Source organism: Chiloscyllium plagiosum, unplaced genomic scaffold (genome assembly GCF_037043375.1).
Source record: "Chiloscyllium plagiosum isolate Xiang-an unplaced genomic scaffold, Cpla_swu_hap1 HiC_scaffold_33, whole genome shotgun sequence".
NCBI classification, from domain to species: Eukaryota; Metazoa; Chordata; class Chondrichthyes; order Orectolobiformes; family Hemiscylliidae; genus Chiloscyllium; species Chiloscyllium plagiosum.
This window is the reverse complement of record NW_028270171.1, coordinates 15,255,732-15,278,069: the sequence shown is the minus strand read 5'-3', so window position 1 is coordinate 15,278,069 and position 22,338 is coordinate 15,255,732. Positions and strand designations below refer to the sequence as shown.

General features: G+C 40.7%; 1 protein-coding gene across 2 annotated transcripts in view; it reads left to right on the top strand.

The window, feature by feature from the left end:
• Window positions 1-22,338, top strand: part of LOC122542245 (casein kinase I) — a 58,027-nt gene that overhangs the window by 18,100 nt on the left and 17,589 nt on the right. For both annotated transcript variants that reach the window (XM_043679783.2, XM_087978305.1), the window contains 5 exons: window positions 6,769-6,879; window positions 15,588-15,736; window positions 18,850-19,078; window positions 19,445-19,615; window positions 22,146-22,294. In XM_043679783.2, coding sequence (XP_043535718.1) covers window positions 6,769-6,879; window positions 15,588-15,736; window positions 18,850-19,078; window positions 19,445-19,615; window positions 22,146-22,294 — 809 coding nt within the window. The remainder of the gene's footprint in view (window positions 1-6,768; window positions 6,880-15,587; window positions 15,737-18,849; window positions 19,079-19,444; window positions 19,616-22,145; window positions 22,295-22,338) is intronic.

Here is a 22,338-nt window from a genome sequence, read left to right as displayed (position 1 = left end):
ATGCACTGTGGTATCCTTCTCTCTGTGTATCTTTTGTGGTAAGGTGTGAGGTGGTAAAAGCTTTCTAAGGGGGATTCTTTGCTCTTCAAACAACATGTGATCTTTTATGTCTTCCTGAGCCTGCTGACATGCTCTGGACTTCAATTTTTAAGGCTGAGATGCTCACCAGGAGCCCTGTGCGTTCTCTCCTGATGCAGTATTGTAGAGCCTATGTGAAAATGGCCTTGATCCATTCTAAAGATTCAGCTGCGGTACTGTTAACCAGGCATGTTGGAGCTTGTCCTACAAGTTTCTGTTCAACAACAGGAATTTGGAAAAAAAAAAGCCAACTTGGAAACCAAACTTTGCCACCAGTCTCTAATTTCCATCTGCAATTAGTCAGGATTTTAAATGTTATTAACTGAGGGTACAGGTCTTTTGTTTGTTACTGAGCAACCCTGTATTTGATGTTACACAGCACTTCCTTGTACGTTTTTTTTAAATGGGGGGGGGAGGCTAATGAATGGTTTATACCTTACATAACTGTACACAATTTTGTGATTTAGAAAGCAGTATATTATCAGTGGCTATCGACCTCTGCTGAAGCTGCTCTCAAATATACGAATAACCTGGGCAACAGGTGAAAAAGCTTTTCTGCTTTTTGCCTCATCCATCCCTCATCTTTCCCCTATAATTTGCCAAGTTTAGATCCTTTAAACTGCAGCTTTTCATTCTTATGGTTTTCTTATTGTAATACACAATCTGTAAGAGTTTCCAGCAGTGAATGTTTTTGAAGTGCAATGACGCTTCAAGTATTTGACGTACTGTTGTGCATCACTGCATTGTTCCATCAAATTGGCTTTTCCGAGATTACATGTTGCCAGCTTCCAAGTGAAATGCAATGGTCATCAATTAGTGGCTAGCGGAGTAAGGAGGAGAACATAGTCTAGTGATTTCCCCCACCACTTCCCACTGCAACATGGTCATGCTCAATTTGAATGGTTTCATAAAACATAATCCTTATTCCAGTGATGGAAGCGGACTTTTTTTTTGGAGTTGTTAAAATGCTTGCTGCAAATCTCTATTAAACTTCTTTAAAAGTAAAAATTATAAGCACAGATTGTTGTTCAGTTTTGTATATTGTTGTGTTTGCAGTTTGGAGTTCATGGGTTCATTAATGCAGTTTTTGGCGATAATGTACTGAAAGTAGACCTAAGGTTTGTTTTTTCTTTTTTTTTCCTTTATGTGACTATAAAGCTAGACTTTCATTTCCCATATCCCATTTCTTTGCACGGAATTTTCAAACATCTGCCACTGTATTTTGTGATCCTGCTGGGGTTTGAGATTCTCCCGTTGGGCCTCATTTGTATATGTCTATCGAATCCTTCTATTCTCCACCCCCAACCCCACCCTTAAACGTGATCCCAATTAGAACTAAAATCTTTTTTTAATGAAATGCTACTTTGTTTTTCTTCCCCATATCTTTGATTTTCCATGCGCAATTAAAATCCGCCTTCTAAGCCTCCTTTTGGATCATAGTCTGCAAGCATGTTTGCAAAGGCTCAATCATTGCTTTGAGTTCTTCCTCAGTGACTGCCATAAATGTCTCAAATGTGCATTTTATGCATTGCTTTGCTTGTTTAATAAATGTAGCACACGTTTAATAAATGTAGCATTTTGAAGGTGAAAAGTGCACAGTCATTGAGGGGAAAATGATTGTTCAAGGCGTCAACAGATTTATTGTTTGACTTTGTCTGTCAGAGGTGGATGGATAGATGTACAGCACGGAAACAGACCCTTTGGTCCAACTTGTCTATGATATCCCAACCTAATCTAGTCCCACTTGCCAACATGATTTTCAGATTTGTTTTATTCTCTGCTGAATCAGTTTTCACTTAATAGAGGCTTTCATCCATCTTGAAACCAATATTTGAGCTTTGCTCAGTGTGCCGTAAAGGTCAAAGTGATTGACCTTTCTTTAGTTGGATGCTGTTGCCAGTTCAAAACTGAGAGAGAAATGACGGGTGTTTCCACTTGGTCCAATTCATCATGTCAGTTCATAGATGTGCACTTGTTGGGCAAAGATAGATAAAGCTTGTGTCATCTGTTAAAGATTTGAGTTTATCCAATCTCCATGTGAAATGTTTGTTCTGGTAACTGCTGCTGAGTCATCGCCACAACCGCAGGTGACCGAGTAATATTGAGATTTTTATCGTGTGGGAACTTGAACAAATTATGAAAGAGAATTTGACTATGTTGTACAAGTGGGTTACTGTTCTCTCTGATGCAAGTCATCTGTTTTATGGTAACTGATGCAGTCGTATACAGAATCCCGGAAACATTTGTCTTTCGTTTGGAGGATCCTGGAATTCTGTCCATTTTTTTTCCCCAACAACTGCAAGCAATGGGCTTCGTATTGCCTTGACGGCATAAGAATTAGGCCATGTATACTTGATGTGCTACGTCATTCTAAGCCAATCAACCGTAACCACACTTTTTGTTTTCTTGTCTCGTCCTTCTACCCCTCGATTTTCCTGTGTTTAAAAAGTTCTCCACATTTGCACGCACAACGTTTTGAGCTGAGAATCCCAAATAGATGGGAGAAGTAGCAGGCATTTATGGTGAAGAAGAACTCTTACAGGATTAAAAACTGAAACTTTAATAAATGTTCGTTTTTTTTTAAATTATTTTAACTTTCCTTTTGAAATTGTAAAATTCTTGAAGCTGCCTTTGGGAAGTGTAATGCAATCAAACAGAATTTTAGAACATAGAATGGTGCAGCACAATACAGGCCCTTCAGCAGACGATGTGCCGAGCACTTAGATTAAAGATAAGATCAACTTAACCAACACACCCATGAATTTACTGCCGTCCATGTGTATAATCCAGTAGTCGCTTAAATGTCCCTAATGTCTCTGACTCTGCGACTGCCATTGGCAGTACATTCCACGCACCCACTACACCATGCAAAGAACCTACCTCTGACATCTCCCATATACCTTCCTCCAATCATCTTGTAAAATTATGCCCCCCACTGTGACAGCAATTTTTGCCCTGGGGAAGCATCTCTATTTACTCTAAGCCTCTTATCACCTTGTACATTCCTGTCAAGTCACTTCCCTTTCTTCCTTCTCTCCAGCATGAAAAGCCCTAGCTCACTCAACCTCCCTTCATAAGACAAACCCTCCAAATCCAGGCAGATTCCTGGTTAAATCTCCTCTGCACCCTCTCTAAACCATCTACATCCTTCCTATGAGGTGACCAGAACTGGACACACTATTCAGAATGTGGTCGAACAAGGGCTTTATAGAACTGCAGCAAAACCTCTTAAACTCAATCCCCTGTTAGTGAAAGCCAAAACACTGTACACCTTCTTAGCAACCCTATATATTTGGGTGGCAACTTTTGTGGAATCTATGCACATGGACCCCAAGATCCTGCTGTTCCTCCACACTGCTAAAAGTCCTGTCTCTACCTCTGTATTCAGCATTCCAGTTCAATCTACCAAAATGAATCACTTTGCATTTATCCAGGTTGAACTCCATCTGCCACTTCTCGGCCCAGTTCTGCATCCTGTCAATGTCTTGTTGTAGCCTGCAACAGCCCTTGACACTATCTACAAAACCACCGACCGTTGTGTCATCAGCAAACTTACTAACCCACTCTTCCAGTTCACCCAAGTCATTTCTATAAACTAAAGAGCAGAGGCCCAAGAACCGATCCCTTTGGGATACTACTGGTCACCAACCTCAAGGTGGAATATTTTCCATTCACTACCACATGCTGTCTTTCAGCCAGCCAATTCTGTGTTCCGACAGCCAAGTTTCCCCGTGTCCCATACCTCCTAACTTTCTGAATGAGCCTACTGTGAGGACCTTTTTTATCAAATGCCTTACTGAAATGCATGTCCACCACATCCCCTGCTCCATCTTCATCAATTTGTCTCGTCACATTCTCCAAAGAATTCCATAAAGCTTGAGGCCTGACCTGCCCCCCTCAAAGGCATGCTGACTTGATTTTTAATCAAACTGTTTTTCCAAATAGTCATAAATCCTATCTCTCAGAATTCTTTGCAGTTCCTTGCTTACCGCAGACTTAAGACTGGCTGGTCTGTATTTCCCAGGGATTTCCCTCATCCCTCTCTTAAACAACATTCGCCTCCCTCCAATCAGCCAGTACTACTCCTATGGAGAGTGAGGATGCAAAGATTGTCGCCAGAGGCGCAGCAGTCTCATTCTTCGCTTCCTGTAGGGAGCTGTTTATTGTTGGAAAGGATGGCCAAAGTTGATAAAATGGCGTGGGTTTTAAGGAGCATGTTGAAGAAAATGAGAGGTGTTCAGGTTTGCAGAAATTGTCGGAACTTATTTAAATTCCTAGCTGTCTGGCTTTGAGACTCTAAATAGCAAAATATTACATAAGTAAAAATGTGACGTACGCAGTTGCCACTGGCCACCTGTCACAGGCTCGTGCTCCTTCAAGTACAACTGATTTTAAATTGCATTTCAAGTTTCAGCGAGTCACGCTGCTAGTCTGAATTGCTATTTATATTGTCACGGAGATTTTAAAAAATGACTAGCTCTGACGGTTTTAATACAATGCATGTATTTTTGGAGCACTTACTGAGTTGTGCTGGGCGCTAAATGGGGAAACCAGTCAACCCCTAGTCACATGCTTAAATTATATAAATATTGTTGCTGAGTACCGAACTAAATTTTGATCTTTAATAAGTGATATTTCAGTGATTAGGAAGGTAGCTATGAAGAATAAAATTCCTCACTCAAGTGAAGGACACCATACATATTACATATTTGAATCTCTCTTTATTCATTCACTTCATTTTCAACACCATATTTACAGTTAGTGCAGGTCATTTTGATGGCTTTTCTGTCTCTGCAAGGCCCTGTCAACATTTACACTCTTCACAACTTGTGTGTTTAAGTTCAAGTTCCTTCTAGGATATGACTCCTTTTGCTAATGCTCTTTAGTACCCCATCAGTTACTTACCATCTAACAGTCGCTGCCTTTCAATTAAACTAAGCCTCTATTTGCTTGATTGGATTGATGTAAGAGATATAATGGTGCTATTCAGATAAGAGTTGAGTTGACGTGTTTGTGTAGCTTCATGGGTCTACAAAACAAGTGACAGTACTTCAAAAATTTGGCATCTTGATGATAGGCATTACAAAAATGGAATCTTATTTAGGAAGAGAAACCAGAATCGCATTTCTCCCTGTTTAAAATTTCCTCCCGTGTGTGATTGTTTAAAAGTAATGTTGCGAGATTGGGGTCCAATGTAGGTGAATGAGCACAAGTGATCAGGACTTTGTGCTTGATGACTCCTAATGAATAGTCTGCCTGGTGAAACCTGGAAGAATTTTCAACTATTCCACTTCAATGTTTTCGGAAAACTGGCTGCATAAAAAGGAGCCCTATCATAAAACAGCCAGACCACATCCTGGTATCTAAGTGAGGTTGGTGACAGTGGTAATACTTGGTACACTGGAGAATGCACTAGTCATAAACCATCATTTTATGATGCCACATTTACTTTTGGTTCATTTGTGACAAATCTGCAGCTACCTTTTTGTTCTGTTTTGCAGTAATGCCAAATTTGGCATGTATGCCTGTGCACACACGCAGTCCTTGGCTAGGTTTTTAAAACAAAATCTGTTTGTATTACTCTTGAATTAAAAATAAAGGTAACTGTCTTGCTTGCAGAGACTTGCCAAATCTGCATCTTGTTGTGGTGATAACACACATCCTCTACTTAATACCAGTCTGAGTAAATGAGAAATCCTATTGTTCCTGACAGGACACCACAGCAACGAGATACCAATTGCTGCTAGCTGTGTTGTTACCACACAGTTTCCTGTGGTTTCCATGCTAAGACCAGGATTAGGAACTGCCTTGACAGTGGTTCTTAAAACTCTTGCAGGCGATAATGATTGGATAAAGTGCTACCCCTATTATTGAGATGCTGGACTGGATTTCTAACTTTTTGTTAGATTATGTTTTTGTCCAAAAACACTTCTGTCTTTGGACAGAGGACCCTGTTCTGCATGTTAGAATGTTTGGTCAGTAAGATAACTTGGAAGGTGACCTCCAGAAACTATTTTCAGGTTTGAAGATTTCCTTGTAGTGTTCATAATGGCTTTTTTTTCATTGTGGCAGAAGTGGAAAAAGTGGTTGCTTTTGGTGTCACATTAAGTGGCGGAGGGGGGAGCAGAGTGAGAGAAAGTGTGTCAGCCTGTGCATGAAAATCATTCAAGATTTGGCTTTGGTAAGGTTCCAGAGTTAAGTGAAACTCCTGGGTCACTAGCATCCATTTCGTGAGTCATGTGGCCTCTTGTGCCATAACATCTGCAGGTCAGCTAGGCAATTGGCATTTCAGCTGAGCATTTCTCCTGGTAATCATGTATGTGTACTTAAGTCCCTGTATAGGCACAAAGTGATTCTCGTTATCTCTTTCCTCTTCCACTTGCGAGACCATGGGTCAAAACGTAACATCGCCAACCTGACTAATACAGCACAGACCGTAGATGAAACCTGGGGGCAAACTTAAATCCAAGTGTTGCTCGTGTTACCAAGCCTGATGGTCTTCTTATAAGCACTTTGAATTACTTTTAAATTTCTGTCGCATTGTGTGAGTGCTACCTAATATTTCTGACCATAGCTTATTTGTGAGAAATGCTTAAACTGGTAAAGGACCTAAAGCCAGAAGTAATACTTTTTTTCCTTTCGCAGTTCTCACTGGTGAATGAAGTATTTCTCTTTCTCATTCTCTTTCAGGTGCAAACATCGCTACTGGGGAAGAGGTTGCAATAAAGCTGGAATGTGTCAAAACAAAACATCCCCAACTCCACATTGAGAGCAAGTTTTACAAAATGATGCAAGGAGGTGGTGAGTGCTCAGACAGTTTTGGATAAAGGTTTGGGGTGCGTTTGTTTATCAAAGGAAGGACTTCTGAGGACTATCCCCTTTGCTGTAGCGACTCCTGGAATCCAACTGTGATCTCAGGACCCCTCCTGTTTGGATATTCTTTCTGTCTACGTGGTATTGCAGACCAGTATTAACTTCTGTGCTAAAAGCTCTGTGTTGATGTGATTTCCATTTATAGTTAGTTACATGAGCATTCCATGAAACTACAGAGGAGCCTCGATTATCCGAACGAGATGGGCGGGCACTATTTCGTTTGGATAATTGATTTATTTAGTTAATTGATGTATCCTCTGGGGCTCTGAGTGTTCTGTGAAGTCAGCTCCCCATTCAGGAGACTAGGCAGCAGCACACTGAGCAAACGTTGTCTCTCGCTCTCGCTCTCACTCCCCCACCCACCCACCTCCAACCCTGTCCAACTTCCCGCTGAGCAGCCGGACTAGACCACTGGTAAGACTGTGGGGTAAGTCTCCAAATAACACACTCACGCGCGCATGCAACTTTTCGACAGGTTGCAACTTTGCCCTCTACAGGACAGTGTTGGAGAGATTCTGGGGATGGGTGGTTCAAGGTACACCCTCTCTGTAGAACTCTGGGAGGAGGGGGGGAGAGAAGGCAGGAGGTCAGTCATTTAGAGATGGTGCCTGGATGTTAGTGAGTAGAGTTCGTTTTTGATCATTGTACCTGTAAGCAAGAGACTTGATCAGGGTTGAAACAGTTCTTTGTAACATTTCTATCGGGTCCTTGAGATCCCCTTCAGATAATCCGATATTCTGATAATCGAGGTTCCCCTGTACTTAGGTAAGTTTTTTTTAATCGTTGTTCAAAAGGTGGTAGTTTGCTGCCCCTTGAATTGCAGCAGTTTGAGAGATTTTCTGGTCCTCCTTTATTTTAAAATATTAAGTCAGGGCTTATGCAGTCCAAGCCAAACACACATTCCTTCGTATAACAGCACACTTCTAACTATTAAACTGCACCCTGCACCGTCACTACTTTGTAGTACAAAGTTTTTTAGGAGGGGAAAGAAGGAAGGCAAATCTGTCTTTCCTTATGCTTTTCAGCTGTTTGAGTTGTGGAATTGTTTGCCCCCCAGTAGCTGCGGTGTACTGCTGTGCATGGTCCATGATCCAGTGGTGTATCGAGTTGCTAGGTGTGAGCTTTGGCCGTATCAGCTACGCTGCAATAGCTGTACAAAAAAACCACATGGTTAGAGAATTTGGTAAAACCGTTTGTCTGAATGTTCGGGAATTTTGTCTGTCTGGATTGTTGGTGAACAGTAAGGGACTGTGGCTGTCATGCCTGAATTTGGAGGGGATGTTATACCTCAAAGTAAAAGTATATCTTTTTGAGGCCTCATTGGGGAGAGGAATTCTTGCAGTTACATGATCTGTCTAATGAGCAACTAGCCTGCAACATCCAGAAGTATCTCTGCCTTGGATCATTATGGTGCAACTAGTAAGGTTTTATATCAAATCGTGTATTTCAAACTTTTCAAATGCAGCATTCTGTGCAGTTCTACATCAATTTTCATGCATATATTATAGGAAGGAAATGATCTGATTCCTAGTTAAACAGTTGCTTTGTAGTATAGAGCTAGTATCTTGCTGGGGAGAAAAGGCACAATATTGAACTAATGTTTTACGCTCATGGGAAGTAAAAAAAATCTTACAAGAATGTAAAATCTCTCCAGGACCAACAATTTGTATTGCATAAGGAGAGAGTGCTGGTTGGTTGGCAAGTCATTGTCATGGAAAATGCATGAGGGAATAGCTGTTCTCCTTTTTCTGTCCCCACCCCACTTTTTGTTTTTTAAAAAAAAAGCTTTTTAGTTGAGAAAGAAGCTTGGACATGCTTTCTGTTCACAAAAGACAGGCCCAGCAAACATGTCCATATGTTGTGCCTTTTTTCAACCAAACAAATGCTGGGGAGAGCGCCATTCCCTAGCATATTCATGACAGCATCTCTACCAAGCATAGTCAACTTGCCAACCAATCAAACTTTTTTTAAGGTGTGTATATTGTTACCTTGAGATTTGATATTCTTGTGAATTTGTCCTGATGAGTGCAAATCCAAAAAACGTGTGCCTCTGTGTGCCTCTGTGTGCCTAGGAAGAAGACACTTAGTAATGTTTTTCTGGAGACTCTCCTATGAATGTGCCTATATGAGAGAAACTTGTGATGTAGGGTTGGATTGAGCACTCTCTCCATTCTGGATTCATTTAAAATGTCATAAGGTGTGAAGACAGGATTTCCATTGTGCTAAGTATGGGTTACAGCAGATGAAATAAATATTTAATTAGTTTGTGGGATGTGGGTGTTGTTGACTAGACCTGGATAAGTTAATAGTGAGCTGCTTCCCTGATCTACTGTCATCCATATGATGCATTCATACATTCGCTGTCCTGTTAGGAAGAAAGTGTTAGGTGCAAAAGCAAGGAAGGCTGTGGTGAGTGAAGTACTTGTGTTCATCCTTGTGAAAGCTCTGGCCCTGAAAGAAACTTTCCCACTGACACTGGGCAAATTGAATGCATTGAGATCATGTTGAACTGTGTGGCTCAGTGCTTTACTTGCATGTACAGAATACCAGCCTCTACTTTGTGAAATGAAGGCAATTTTCAGCCCAAAGTTTTTCACCCTAATAACAGCTAATACAGTCAGCATACCAAGTATGCTGCCTGAAATCCAATTTTAGCATTTGAGGCTTTTCATAAGTGTTTCAATCTTTACCATTTTTGTTTACTTGGACTTTACAGTTTTGCTTAAGTTTTATTTTTTTTTAATCTCTTGCAATTTTCATTTGTAATTCTGTATATAATATGCTATATTGGCATTATTTGCACTTTGATTCTTAATGTATTTGTTCCCCCCACCCCCATCTCTTGTCACTCGTTTTTCCCAGTGTGAAAAGAGATTTCTCAAATCGAAAATTGTTTTGTACTTCAAATACTGAGTCTTTTCCCTTTTTGAAATGGAGTATTGGAGCACAATGGTTGTGTCCCTGGATTAGGCACCATACAGTGACAAATAGCATACATTTGTGGGTGCTGTGTTATAGGAATGATGTGAATGCATTGGCAAGAGTTCAAAGTGATTTACTGAAACGATTCCAGGAATGAGTAGCTTCAGTTGGAAGAAGAGATTGAAAGAGTTTCTCCAAGAGAGTAGAAAGCTGAGATGAGATTTTGAAAATCTCTTTTGAAAATCATGAGTGGGCTAGGCAGGGAGAAGCAGTTCTGCTCCACTCCTAAAAGAGAAAAGAATGAAAGGGTATAGATTTAAAGTGATTTGTGAGGGAAAAACATTCTTTATACGATGAGTAGTTAGGGATGGAATGCACAGTCTGGAAATGTGATGGAGGCAGTTTCAGTTCAAGTATACTCCATGCTCTTGGATGATCATGTCTATCCAGATAATGTACGGAGGTATGGAGGAAAGGCAGGCGATTGGCACAAGATAACAGGACCGGTATAAGATCCTTGGTGGACATGGAAAGGATGTTTCCTCTTTGTGGGAGTCCAAAACTAGGGGGATCGTTTTGTTTTTAAAAAAAAACATCGGGGAGGACCTGGAGTGATGGTCTGTCATCTTAAAAGATCTGTGGACAAAGTTAATATGCTTAAGATGGCATACAGGAAACTTGCCTTTGACAATCATGCCATTGATTCTGAGAGCAGGGAGATTATGATGGAGCTGTACAAAACTTTGGCTAACTCACAGCAGGAGTACTGAGAGACGTTCTGAACACCATTCTACAGGATGGATGTGATTGCACTGGAGGAGCTGCAGTGGAAATTCAACAGGATACTGTCTGGGTTGTAGCATTTTTTGGCTATGAAGAAAGGCTGGATAGGCTTGGGATGTTTCCCTTTTGGGGAGAGCAGGCTGAGGAGGCATGGACTGAAACAGCTGTTCCCCTTGACTGAAGAGTCAGTAACGAGGGAGCATAATTTTGAAGAGAATGGTAGCAAGTTTAAAGAATTTTGAAGAAAATCTTTTTTTTTCCACCAGAGGTTGGTGGAAATCTGGAATATTCAGCCTGGAGGTTAGTAGAGGTAGGAAACCTCAAATCTGTCAAAGGAACATGGATGAGCAATTGAAATGTCTGTAATAATTCAAGGCTGTGGGCCAAGTGCCAGAAAGTGGGGTTAGTGGGGATAAGTCAGTGCAGATCTAATAGGCTGCAGGGCCTATTCTGTCCTTTATGACTCTGGCTCGAACGATGGAGTTTTCTCTGAAATGGTCTAACCTGTCTCGCTCCAGATGTTAGCTCACCACCTCCTTTTGGAAGGTGATTGGGATAACCAGGAAATGCTGGCCTTACCAGCAATGTGTGCATCATGGGAAAGAAACTGTTTCAGATTTAATCCAGTTCTCTCAACTTGTCAGAGATGACCCAGTTCTTCTAATCATTCCTCAAAGTTGAAGTCGTTCATCAATACTGTTTAAAATTGAATCTCTCCAGCATTGCATTTGCAGTTGTTTGAAGAGCCCTTTTTCACACTGCAGTTAACTTGGCCAAACCTACCTTGGTTGGTTAATTTTTTTTTTAAGAAATTCACTCTTTGGTGAAAGTGACCATACACTACTGACAGATTTCAAGCTGAAAGTTTCATTCTGAGCTAAGAAAGAGCTGAGATGCAAAGAAATTAGCAGTCTGTGAATTTGAAAGATGATCTAAATAGATCCTTTAAAGTTAGGAAGGACTTTGATAGGGTTGACGCGGAGCAGATGTTTCAGTTTATGGGGGAGCAAAACTAAAGGCCATCTGTCAGAATGTTACAGCTTCCTGGGGTAGCATGCGGAAATCAAACCCTACTATTCCTTGTGCTGTCACAAATGTGAACATTTGATTTAACCACCGAATTGTTCAATTTTACTGAACTGTCCAACTCCATTTAGCAGTATACACACTCCAGGTTTTTGTAAAATAAGTAAATAACTGTTGTGAACCGACTGGTTTTTAAACAACAAAAAGAAGAGTTGAATGCTAATCCGTAACTCCAACTTAAACTCTGATTCTTTCTTAAAATTCCCAAAGACCTACAGAAACCAATATTGTGGGTACCAGCGTATCAACAAAGTTAGTGTGGCGTGGTTCTGGTAGCAGTCTGAGTTACAGATGTAAATAACTTTCCCTTTTAGTCACCTTTTGGGACTCTGAGGACCCAAGGTTGTAGACAGATTTAAATCTGTCGTTCATCCCTTTTGGTATCCCTTTTGGAAGATACTTTCTCTGTCCTGCCCCCTCAAGGGAATTTACAGAGTGTAGCTAGCTACTTGGAAGTTATTTTAACTCCTCCACTTGCAAAAGGGGGCAAGAGATTTAGCTGCTTGCTTTTTCCTAGCCTGGATGTTTTTGTTGTATTCTGTTGAAGCATAAGGCAATTGCACAGTAAACTATCAAACATAGAAACACCGAAAATAGGTACAGGAATAGGCAATTTTTAGGCCTGTGAGCTTATACTGTACCATCATTCGATATGATCATGCAGTTTCAGTATCCCACTCGCACTTACTTCCATACCTCCTTGATTCCTTTAGCCACAGGGCCATGTCCAGCTCCTTCTTGAATATATCTATCAAACTGGACCCAACAACGTTTTCAAGAAGTTGCTGGTATGCTGAGCACTCCTGAACATGCACAAAATGTAGGGGTATGGGTGGGTTGCGCTTCGGCGGGTCGGTGTGGACTTGTTGGGCCGAAGGGCCTGTTTCCACACTGTAAGTAATTAATCTAATCTAATCTAATTGGTCCTGGTTGAAAGGCCAATCAAATGTCTGTCACTGGGCAAAACTGTTCTGAACACCTTCTGAACTGAGGTGTTTAGCATCCTCTCCCGCTTTGACTACGGCAATATTGCAGATACAGCTCTCGAGTTCTGGCAGTTTGTTTTTAAATCTGGTTCCACAGTCCCTTGGTCCTAAACAATGTCTGATATTAGATTAGATTACTTACAGTATGGAAACAGGCCCTTCAGCCCAACACGTCCACACCAACCCTCCGAAGAGCAACCCACCCAGACCCATTCCCTTACACCCTTACACCTAACACAACAGGCAATTTAGCATAGCCAATTCACCTGACCTGCACATTTTTGGACTGTGGGAGGAAACCGGAGCACCTGGAGGAAACCCACACAGACACGGGGAGAATGTGCAAACTCCACACAGACAGTTGCCTGAGGCCAGAATTGAACCCAGTTCTCTGGCGCTATGAGGAAGCAGTGCTAACCACTGTGCCACCGTCCCGTCTCTTCCATTTTAAGTAAGTGATATTCACAATAGCCATTAATAAATTCAGGAGAATCTCCTTTTACCCAGAGTGGTTAGAATGTAGAATTGCTGTCTTGAGGAGTAGTTGAGTTTGATGCATTTAGACTGAAACTAGAAACATTTATATTCCTTTCTTCCTCCTGTGGTTCCACTCGATGGGGTGGGAGCAGGTGCATGTAGAGCACGAACATTGTAGATCATTCAATCCGACTTGTTTCTGTGCTCAAATGTAAGTTACCACATCCGTTTGTAAATGTTTTAGTTCCAAGTGCAACTGCAGTGTTTAGTTGTTTTGCAATTTGGTGATTTCTTTTTCTCTTTCTATTTGGAATAGATTTGCTTGCATTAGAACTGAAATTTTAAGAAATTGGTTTGCTTTCCTCTTCCCGCAATAGATCTAACCACACTCAAATGAAGGAGGAAAATGAGGTTGTGGTACTAGATTCTACCAGAGCATGTGCAATCCTCACCAATATAAATAACATGCTAGCGTGCACAACAAAGTCAGCCTTAGAAAATGTATTGAGGTTTCAGAATTGAAGGGAGCCCTCTTGAAGTCTGATCTTTCAGATGCTAAGTTTGCATTCTATTGTTGCTCAAGTGTTGTGTTTAAGAATTCGTTCACTTGTTTTCTCCCTCACCACCCCTCCACTTCCCCTTTTTTTTAGGGTTTAATTGAAATTCTTGTGTAAACGCTACTTAAGGGTGCTATTGTAACTGAACCCTTAGATTTGACAAACCACACTTCATTTGTTTCCAGAATTTATTAACTTGTTTTGTGCTGGACAGAGTGAAAGTTGGTTTTGCCAGGGAATGGGACCTGATATTGAGCAACAAGTAGATTCTCTCTCAACTCTTCCTCAATCCAAGTATTGCAACATTTTTCAAAGTATCTTTCACAAGAAGTCAAAGTGTCTTGCAGATCTATATTTTAAGGAAAGTACAGCAAGAAATGTTTGTGTCCAGAAGCTTGGCAAGGAACGGGGGGTATAGTACAGAACAGTATGGTGGGATTGGAATGGGATGCAGAAGTTGGAGTTGTTGTGGGAACTGACCTGCAGCTATTGTGATGTAATACTTCTGTTAGTTCCTTAGGCTTCCATATGAGACAAGAATGTTTCAGTATTGAAGAATTCAGTGAACCTTTATAACCCTACCTAGTATCTAGATAGGCACACTACAGTTGCAGGCACTTTTATGTTTGGGTTCAAGCTAAATACTGTAGGGGAGAGGAGGAGGCGGGACATAAAGGTCAGAAGGCACATGACACCAGGTCATAGTCCAACAGATTTATTTAAAATCACAAGCTTTCAGAGCGCTGCTTCTGATAAAGGAGCAGCACTCCAAAAACGTGATTTTTAAATAAACCTGTTGGACTATAACTTGGTGTTGTGTGACTTCGGACTTTGACTACCAATGACCGTCCAAACCTGGATTCCACAATCGGCCGCTTCTATATCACTGGATGGCTATCAAAGGCAAGGTGACTTTTTCTGCTTCTAACTTGTGTTTCTAGATTTAAAATTATTTTTCAGTATACTGCACTACACTAAATGGACCCAGTGAGAGTATTTAAACAATGTTGCTATAAAGTATTAAAGTTTCCACCAAGAATGATACATCCAGTCAACCAAATATGCCTCCAAATTTGTGCAGATATATATCTTTGTCTAAGATTCAGTAATTAAGTGTGGTGTAGAAATGCATACGTGTAGAGGTTTTAATACAATTCTGTATTACTTTGCTCGGCTAAATATGATCTTTAAATCATAGACTGAAGCCACAGCTGTTCCAAGCATGCATATTGTAACAATTGACTCCACATTAGCTGTTCCAAATTATCAGCTTGTCGGATTACTATAAATTAAACCTGGGATTTAATATATTTTTTCTTTTGAGATGTCATCATGAGGCAATGAAACATTGAGATTTCTACCGAGCTGCTGGTTTAGTACCTGTATGGTTTTCTGATCCAAACACTTAAACATGTCATTTCCTGCTCAAAGCCCCACGTGCCCAGGCATGTGTTATAAATGTGTTTTGTTTTTTAAGATGTAGCAAAAGCGTACTGCAGTGGTGCAGCTGCCATGATTACATCATCTGGTCTGGAATTTTTACACCGATGCACAGAACTGAATTTTAATTGCAAAGGGTTCTGAATGTCCGTTTATTAGAGTGAGAATTTTCGATATGCAGCAACAACCTCTTTTGGCATTTTGGTTCTCTCCTATGTGCATGCTGTGTTGTTGGGATGTTAATAGTGAAAGTGGAAAGAGGAGCTCTGTTCCACCAGCTGGTAATTGTGTGACTTCATTGAATGTTTTTTTAAAAATCACTACTTGCTTTGTGACTGTTGTGTGTCTGATGGTGACCTGATATGTTGTTGGGTTCTGTCTGCAGTTGGGATTCCCTCGATTAAATGGTGTGGTGCTGAGGGAGATTACAACGTGATGGTGATGGAGCTGCTGGGTCCTAGTCTTGAAGACCTCTTCAACTTCTGCTCCCGCAAGTTCAGTCTGAAGACTGTGCTCCTCCTTGCAGACCAGATGGTATGGATTTTCAGGGTTTTACAAGTGGGAAGAGGGTTGAGAGCATTGGGTGTTGTGTAACCGCTGGCACGTTCGTCTTTCTCCTGATGCCTGTATCTTGATTCTGAAGTGGATCCATACACGTGTCACTCTTGTCCTTGCTCAAGCAAGTTGGCTTTTGACCCAGCAACACTTTAATAAACATTTTCATCCTTTTTATTTAAAACCCTTTTCTATACATTTGCCTTCCTACATTTGTAACCATCCTTGGCTGTGCAGTCTTTAAGATGTCAGTTCTGGCATCTTGTGCATCCCTGACTTTAATTACTTTCTTTAACAGTCTTTCCATGCCTTGGCTCCACGTTCTGGAATTCTCTCACTCCCCTTGTCTTTACCCACCTCTAGTAGTTCAGTGTAAAATGTCTCTGCTTTTATGAAGCACCTTATGATTTATATGGTTTAAAAACCCCAGAAACTGCTGGAGAACTCAGCAGGTCTGGCAACATCTGTTGGAAGAAAGTAGTGTTGATGTTTCAAATCCAGTGACTCCTTATCAGGGGGCAAAAAAAGAGTTCTGAAGAGTCACTGGATTCTAAATGTTAGCTCTGCTTGCTTCTGACACGTTCTGCCAGACCTATTGAGTTTTTTTCCAGTTTTTTGTTTTATTTGATTTCCAACATCCATAGTTTTTTTTTATTTTGTGATTATAAGTATCTCATTAAAGGTGTTATATAAATACAAGTCATTGTTGCTTGTTCCTTGATCCTTGATATTGGAATGACCAACAGGCACCGTCATTTCACACTTTAGCTCGAATGTCCAAGTTTAGAAATGATACTCTAGAATGATAGAGGATGGAATGCAAGGAAAGTGAAAGCAGTAGATACTCGCATTCAGAATTTTAATTCTGATAGCTAAAGTGTGTAAAGTCATGTTGTCCATGGCCCAGCTTTGCCCTTTCAATAAGGTCGTTGCTGATCTGACAATCCTTAATCCCACTTTCCTGCCTCTTCTTCATAGTCCTTGATTCCCTTTTAATGATTTGAGAATCTCCGTCTCAGCCTTGAGTATATTTAACAACCCATCCTTCAGTAAAGAATACCACAGATTCACACCCTTCTGAGAGAAAACAGTTCCTCCTCAACTGTCTCTTAAATGGCCAATCCCTTATTCTGAGATAATACCCTCTGAGTATAGACTCCTATAAGGGGAAACAACCTTTTCTGAATCTACCCTTTCAAGTCACCTAAGATTCTTGTATGTTTGAGTAATGTCATCTCTTACTGTCTTCTGAGCTCCAATGAGATCAGTCTAATGAACCCATTCCGCCCCCAACTCCCCGCTAACCAATGTATCTTTCTTTAGATAAGAGACCCAAAGCTTTGCAGGATTCCAGTTGTGGTTTGACTATACCATGAAAAGTTTTAGGAAAACTCCCTTATTTGAAACATTCCATTTTCCTTCTGTATTGCCTGCTGAATTTTTTTGAGACTTAGGCATGTGGACTCCCAAATCCTTCTGTGGTGTAACCTTCTGCGGTCATCCTCCATGTAAACAATATTTATTCTTGCTGTGACGTGTATAATTTTACTTTCCCACATTTCTAGTTTGTCGGTCAAGCTTTTGCATACTCATTTTTTATATATAATCCCTTTTCAGGTTGAGGTTATCCTCATCACTGGCCTTCCTACTTATTTCTGTATTATCCACAAACTTAGTACATTCACTTTTCCATTAATATGTATTGTAAGTAATTGTAGCCCTCCACTAATTAGATGTCATCCTGAAAATGCCCCCTTATTCCAACTTGATTATTATTTAACCAAATTTCTTTTTAAGCACATGTAGTACTCCCAAAGCCATGGGGGGTTCATTTGAATAGCCTAATAAGTAGTATCTAAAATGTCTGCTGAAAATCCAAATGTACTACATCTGTTGCTTCACCTTTTTTGACTATCCTAACTCTACCCACCAAAATATTCTTAAGTTTGTTAGGGTATGGTTTTTTCACATTCCTGATGCTGTTATGCCTTTCATAATAGATGCAGCATTTTCCCAATAGCAGGATGATGGGTAACTTTAGGCCTGTTAGCATAATTTTTTTTTTCTGTTTTTATCTTTTTTTTAAAATAATGTTACACTGACAGTTTTCTGATCCTGAGGTTTTTCCTTAATCCAGGGTAATTGAAAGGATACTACCAGTGCATCCACTATCTCTAGCTCCTTCTTTTAATATCCTTGGATGCATCCCATCTTGCCTGGTGATTGTATGATCTTTAGCCCTACTACTTTCCCTGTCACTCCCCCCCCCCCCCCCCCCCCTTAATGATTTAGTAATTTTGAAATGCTGTTAGTGTCTTCTACTGTAGAGACTGATGCAATGTATTTTCTCAACTCCTATGCCATTTCTTGGTTCTCCATTATTATATGTCAGTCTTGTTCTCAAAAGGGCCTGTGTTCCTTGGGCCTCTTTCCTTTTCATATGTTTTTAAGCAAGTTCTCACTATCTGTCTGGATGTTACATTCAAATTTCCCCTAAATTTATCATCTTTCTTTTTGAATGTTTTAAAAACTTTCCCAATCCTCTTTCTTACTACTAAATCTTTGCACATTTGTATACTTTCTCTTTCAGTTTGATGCTATTATTAACTTGCTTAATTAACCCTGATTGGCTTATCCCTTTCCTACAGTTCTCCTTTCTCACTGGGATTTATCTTTGCTGTGGATCATTAACTATTTTCTTAAATGTCTGCTTTTGCCCTTCAATCCTCTGATACTAAACCCCTTTCCCAGTTACTCCTGTCTATTGGCAAATAGGGGTCTGAAGTTATACTTGCCCTCCTCCTTTTTATGCTAAAGCCCTCATCTTTTAAAGAGAACCATTCTGAATCTTAAAGTGTGGAATTGCTCCTTAGTTACCTGGCAGAATTAATAATGGGGAAAATGTCAGCTTACAGGAAATGGAGAGGTTTGAGATCTTAAATAACTTTTAAAAGGATGTCTGTCGCGAGAAGCAAACAGAGGTGAAGTTGGTGAATCCTTGTAAGCTAATGTGTTAACCATTTTTGAAGGAGCAGATTGCTGCATCCTTGATTTGTGATCCCTTGTACTCACGACTTAATTATTTTTCTCAGATCAGTCGAATTGAGTACATTCATTCCAAAAACTTCATCCATCGTGACGTTAAACCAGACAACTTCCTCATGGGCTTGGGCAAGAAGGGCAATCTGGTTTATATCATTGACTTTGGCTTGGCCAAGAAGTACCGTGATGCACGGACTCACCAACATATCCCATACCGGGAAAACAAGAATCTGACCGGCACAGCGCGATATGCCTCCATCAACACACATCTGGGCATCGGTGAGCAAGTGGTCACTCTGACCAAAGTAGTACCTACTGAAGAAAGGGCACTTGAGGGCTCCTAAGAATTGGAAAAACTAGCAGGAGAGAATGGTTGTTTGGATTGTGGGGTGCTGGTGGCGGTGTGGGAAGCAGGGATGTCAGTGTGTATGGACTGAGGATCTAGCAAGCCAGATTGCCTAACAGGGCTTCTGTCAGCACAAGAGAAAATTTACTCTAGAAATGTTTTGACATTTGGAATTGAGAGATGCCTTTTCACAAATAAATGGGGTGGTGTTTTCAACATAATCCCTTTTAATGCCACTGCTAGTTATTCTAAGTAAATCTTGGCTCCTGACTCTTTTAAATAACAAAAAATCTCCACAGAACAAAGTCGCCGTGATGACCTGGAGTCACTGGGTTACGTCCTGATGTATTTTAACTTGGGCTCGTTGCCATGGCAGGGACTCAAAGCAGCAACAAAACGGCAGAAGTACGAGCGCATCAGTGAGAAAAAGATGTCAACTCCAATTGAAGTGCTGTGCAAGAGCTATCCATGTGAGTTCCTCTGGTTCCTGTTCAAAGTGGTTGCAACTGTTTGATTATGTAGGGATGGTACCGAGTTCTAAGATCCACGTGGATTATTTCTCTTGTGGCCCTGTCCTTTCCTAATGACATGGACTTCAGTGTTCCTCTAATTCTATGGCTAAACTGCTGTCCTTTTGCAGTAGAAGTTAGATGGTGAGGTAGTCAAACAAGAAAAAACATTGTTCACAAACCTAGTTGTGTCCTTATTCTGTCATTGTCTGTCTGAAATTTGCGGTATGGTCACTGAGCAGTGGTCTCACTCACGTGATCTGTGTGTCTGTGCACACTCCCAATATTCTGGCATTGCCTCCTCCTGCATCCTTGCTCCCACCAGTGTCCCAACATGGCTTCTCCACTTCCACATTGCATATGAGTCATTTGTGCCTCCAGCCTAGTGGCTCTGGATGCTGCATAATGGAGTCGATGCTTTGATGCATTTAACATAGTACAGAAGTAATGTTGATAAACCCACACTGGTTCCAAGGTTGCGCACAAATGTAAACTTCTCTTTTGAGGAGATACAGAGGGGCCTCGCAGCACTTTCCCACAGGCTCCTATCCCTCTGTTATTCTGCACCACCTACATTATGTCTAGAGTAACTTTTATATTTCAAGTTGTCTGGCTATTAAGACCTGCTGCTGAGCTGTTCGATAGATGGCCCACCCTGGCAGAGACTTTTTACTGTGATGCCAATTTTGCCAGTTCACTGAATTTAATACCAAATCTGCTGTAAGGGAGTCAGCCACTTTTCACCTAATGTGATTCTGCTGAACATAAGACAGAATGACGTTGTCTGTTGTCTTATGACTAACTTCTCATTCAGTCTTGGATTGTACAATTGAAGTTGCATAAAATTCCCGGAGTCCATCACTGACATTGCAAAACTGTTGCTGAGCTGACATGGAGCCCCCTGACCAGTGTACTGTCATTCTGGTAGATAGTGTTTCTTTTCATGTCAACCATGCCTCAGTTTGCTTTTAAATAGACAGTTAGCTAGTTTCAAATATCCTGATGTATAGTACAGCTATAGGTGCATCTTTTTAAATTAGGTTAGATTTTTTAAAAATATGTCATTTTGTGAAGTGTTATAATAAAATTGCAGGGTCTGACTCTGGCCGAGCAAGTTTCTGAATTGGAATAGATTAGATTAGCTTCCCTACAGTGTGGAAACAGGCCCTTTGGCCCCTCAAGTCAACACCGACTCTCTGAAGAGTAACCCACCTAGATCCATTCCCCTCTGACTAATGCACCTAACAACATTATGGGCAATTTAGCATGGCCAATTCACCTGACCTGCACGTCTTTGGACTATGGGAGGAAACTGGAGCACCCGGAGGAAACCCATTCAGACACGGGAGAATGTGCAAACTCCACACAAGCAGTCACCCGAGGCTGGAATCGCACCTGGGACCCTGGTGCTGTGAGGTGGCAGTGTTAACTACTGAGCCACCATTCCACCCTAAATTGCCCTTTCACTGGCCCCTTGCATTGATATGGAGCAGTTCCAAGTAAATACAGTTTATAAAGCATACAGACGCATTTAAACTCCGTTGGTTTTAAACGTTGCAGCTGTAAGACCATGAGCATATGAATTAGGAGTAGGCCATTCAGCCCTTGAGTCTATTCTCCGCTTGGTAAGATAATCCCTGATTTGCATGGGATTGAAGTTCCTGGCAACTCTACTACATTTGATTCCTTTCTTGATCAAGAATGTATCCAACTTTGGCTTTTTAAAAAAAAAAATTCAAAGATACACCCTTCACTGGTCTCTGTGGCAGAGAATTCCACAGATGAGTAACCATCTGATAGGGGGATTAAAAAAACTCTATTCATCATCTTAAAGATGAGTTTCCTTCACTTTTAAACTGTCCCCCAGTCTTGGTCATTCCCATTTTTTAAAAAAAAAGCATCCTTTAAATAACCATCCTTTCCTATCCCCTCAAAATCACGTGTTTCAAAATTACATTTACTAACTTAAGTCTTTTTCAGAGCCTTTCCTAGCTTATGTTCTCTTTTTAAAGAAATCAGAATTGGTTGAAAATTCTGTGAAAGATAATTGAGGATTAAGTTGTTGTTTCTTCCTGCTAATTAAAATTTGTCTCGATTTCTGTGCTGCTGCTTTATTTCCAATTCCTCACCTTGCAAAGTCGCAATTCCTGCTCTGTCCGGTTTGTTGTTCCCTTTCCAGATCCCCTTAAATGGGTAGTTCCTTAAGTCTGTCTTACATTGCTTGACTTTTTGTTTTGTTCAGTTGTTGGTTTTCAGTTGAAATAAATTGTTATACACTTTCGGAATAAATGGAAGAGAACTTAGGAGCAGCTTGTGTGCAGTTTTCTTGCCTCAATATGCCCCTCCTTTCCCCTCCTGCCTGCTCTATTATTGCTTGTCATCTCTTTTATATCATGTTTATAAATGTGCTTTTCTCAGTATTTCTCAGCTAATTGGTCTGTGTTGCTGTGATCCTAATCTTTTTATTTTCCCTCGTCCCTCTTCCCCTTAGCTGAATTTTCTACCTACCTGAACTTCTGTCGCTCCTTGCGTTTTGATGACAAGCCCGATTACTCGTACCTACGACAACTTTTCAGGAACTTATTCCACCGACAGGGCTTCTCATACGACTACGTCTTTGATTGGAACATGCTGAAGTTTGTAAGTGCAGGCGTGTTAAACTTGTAAAATTTGGTGCTGGAAGC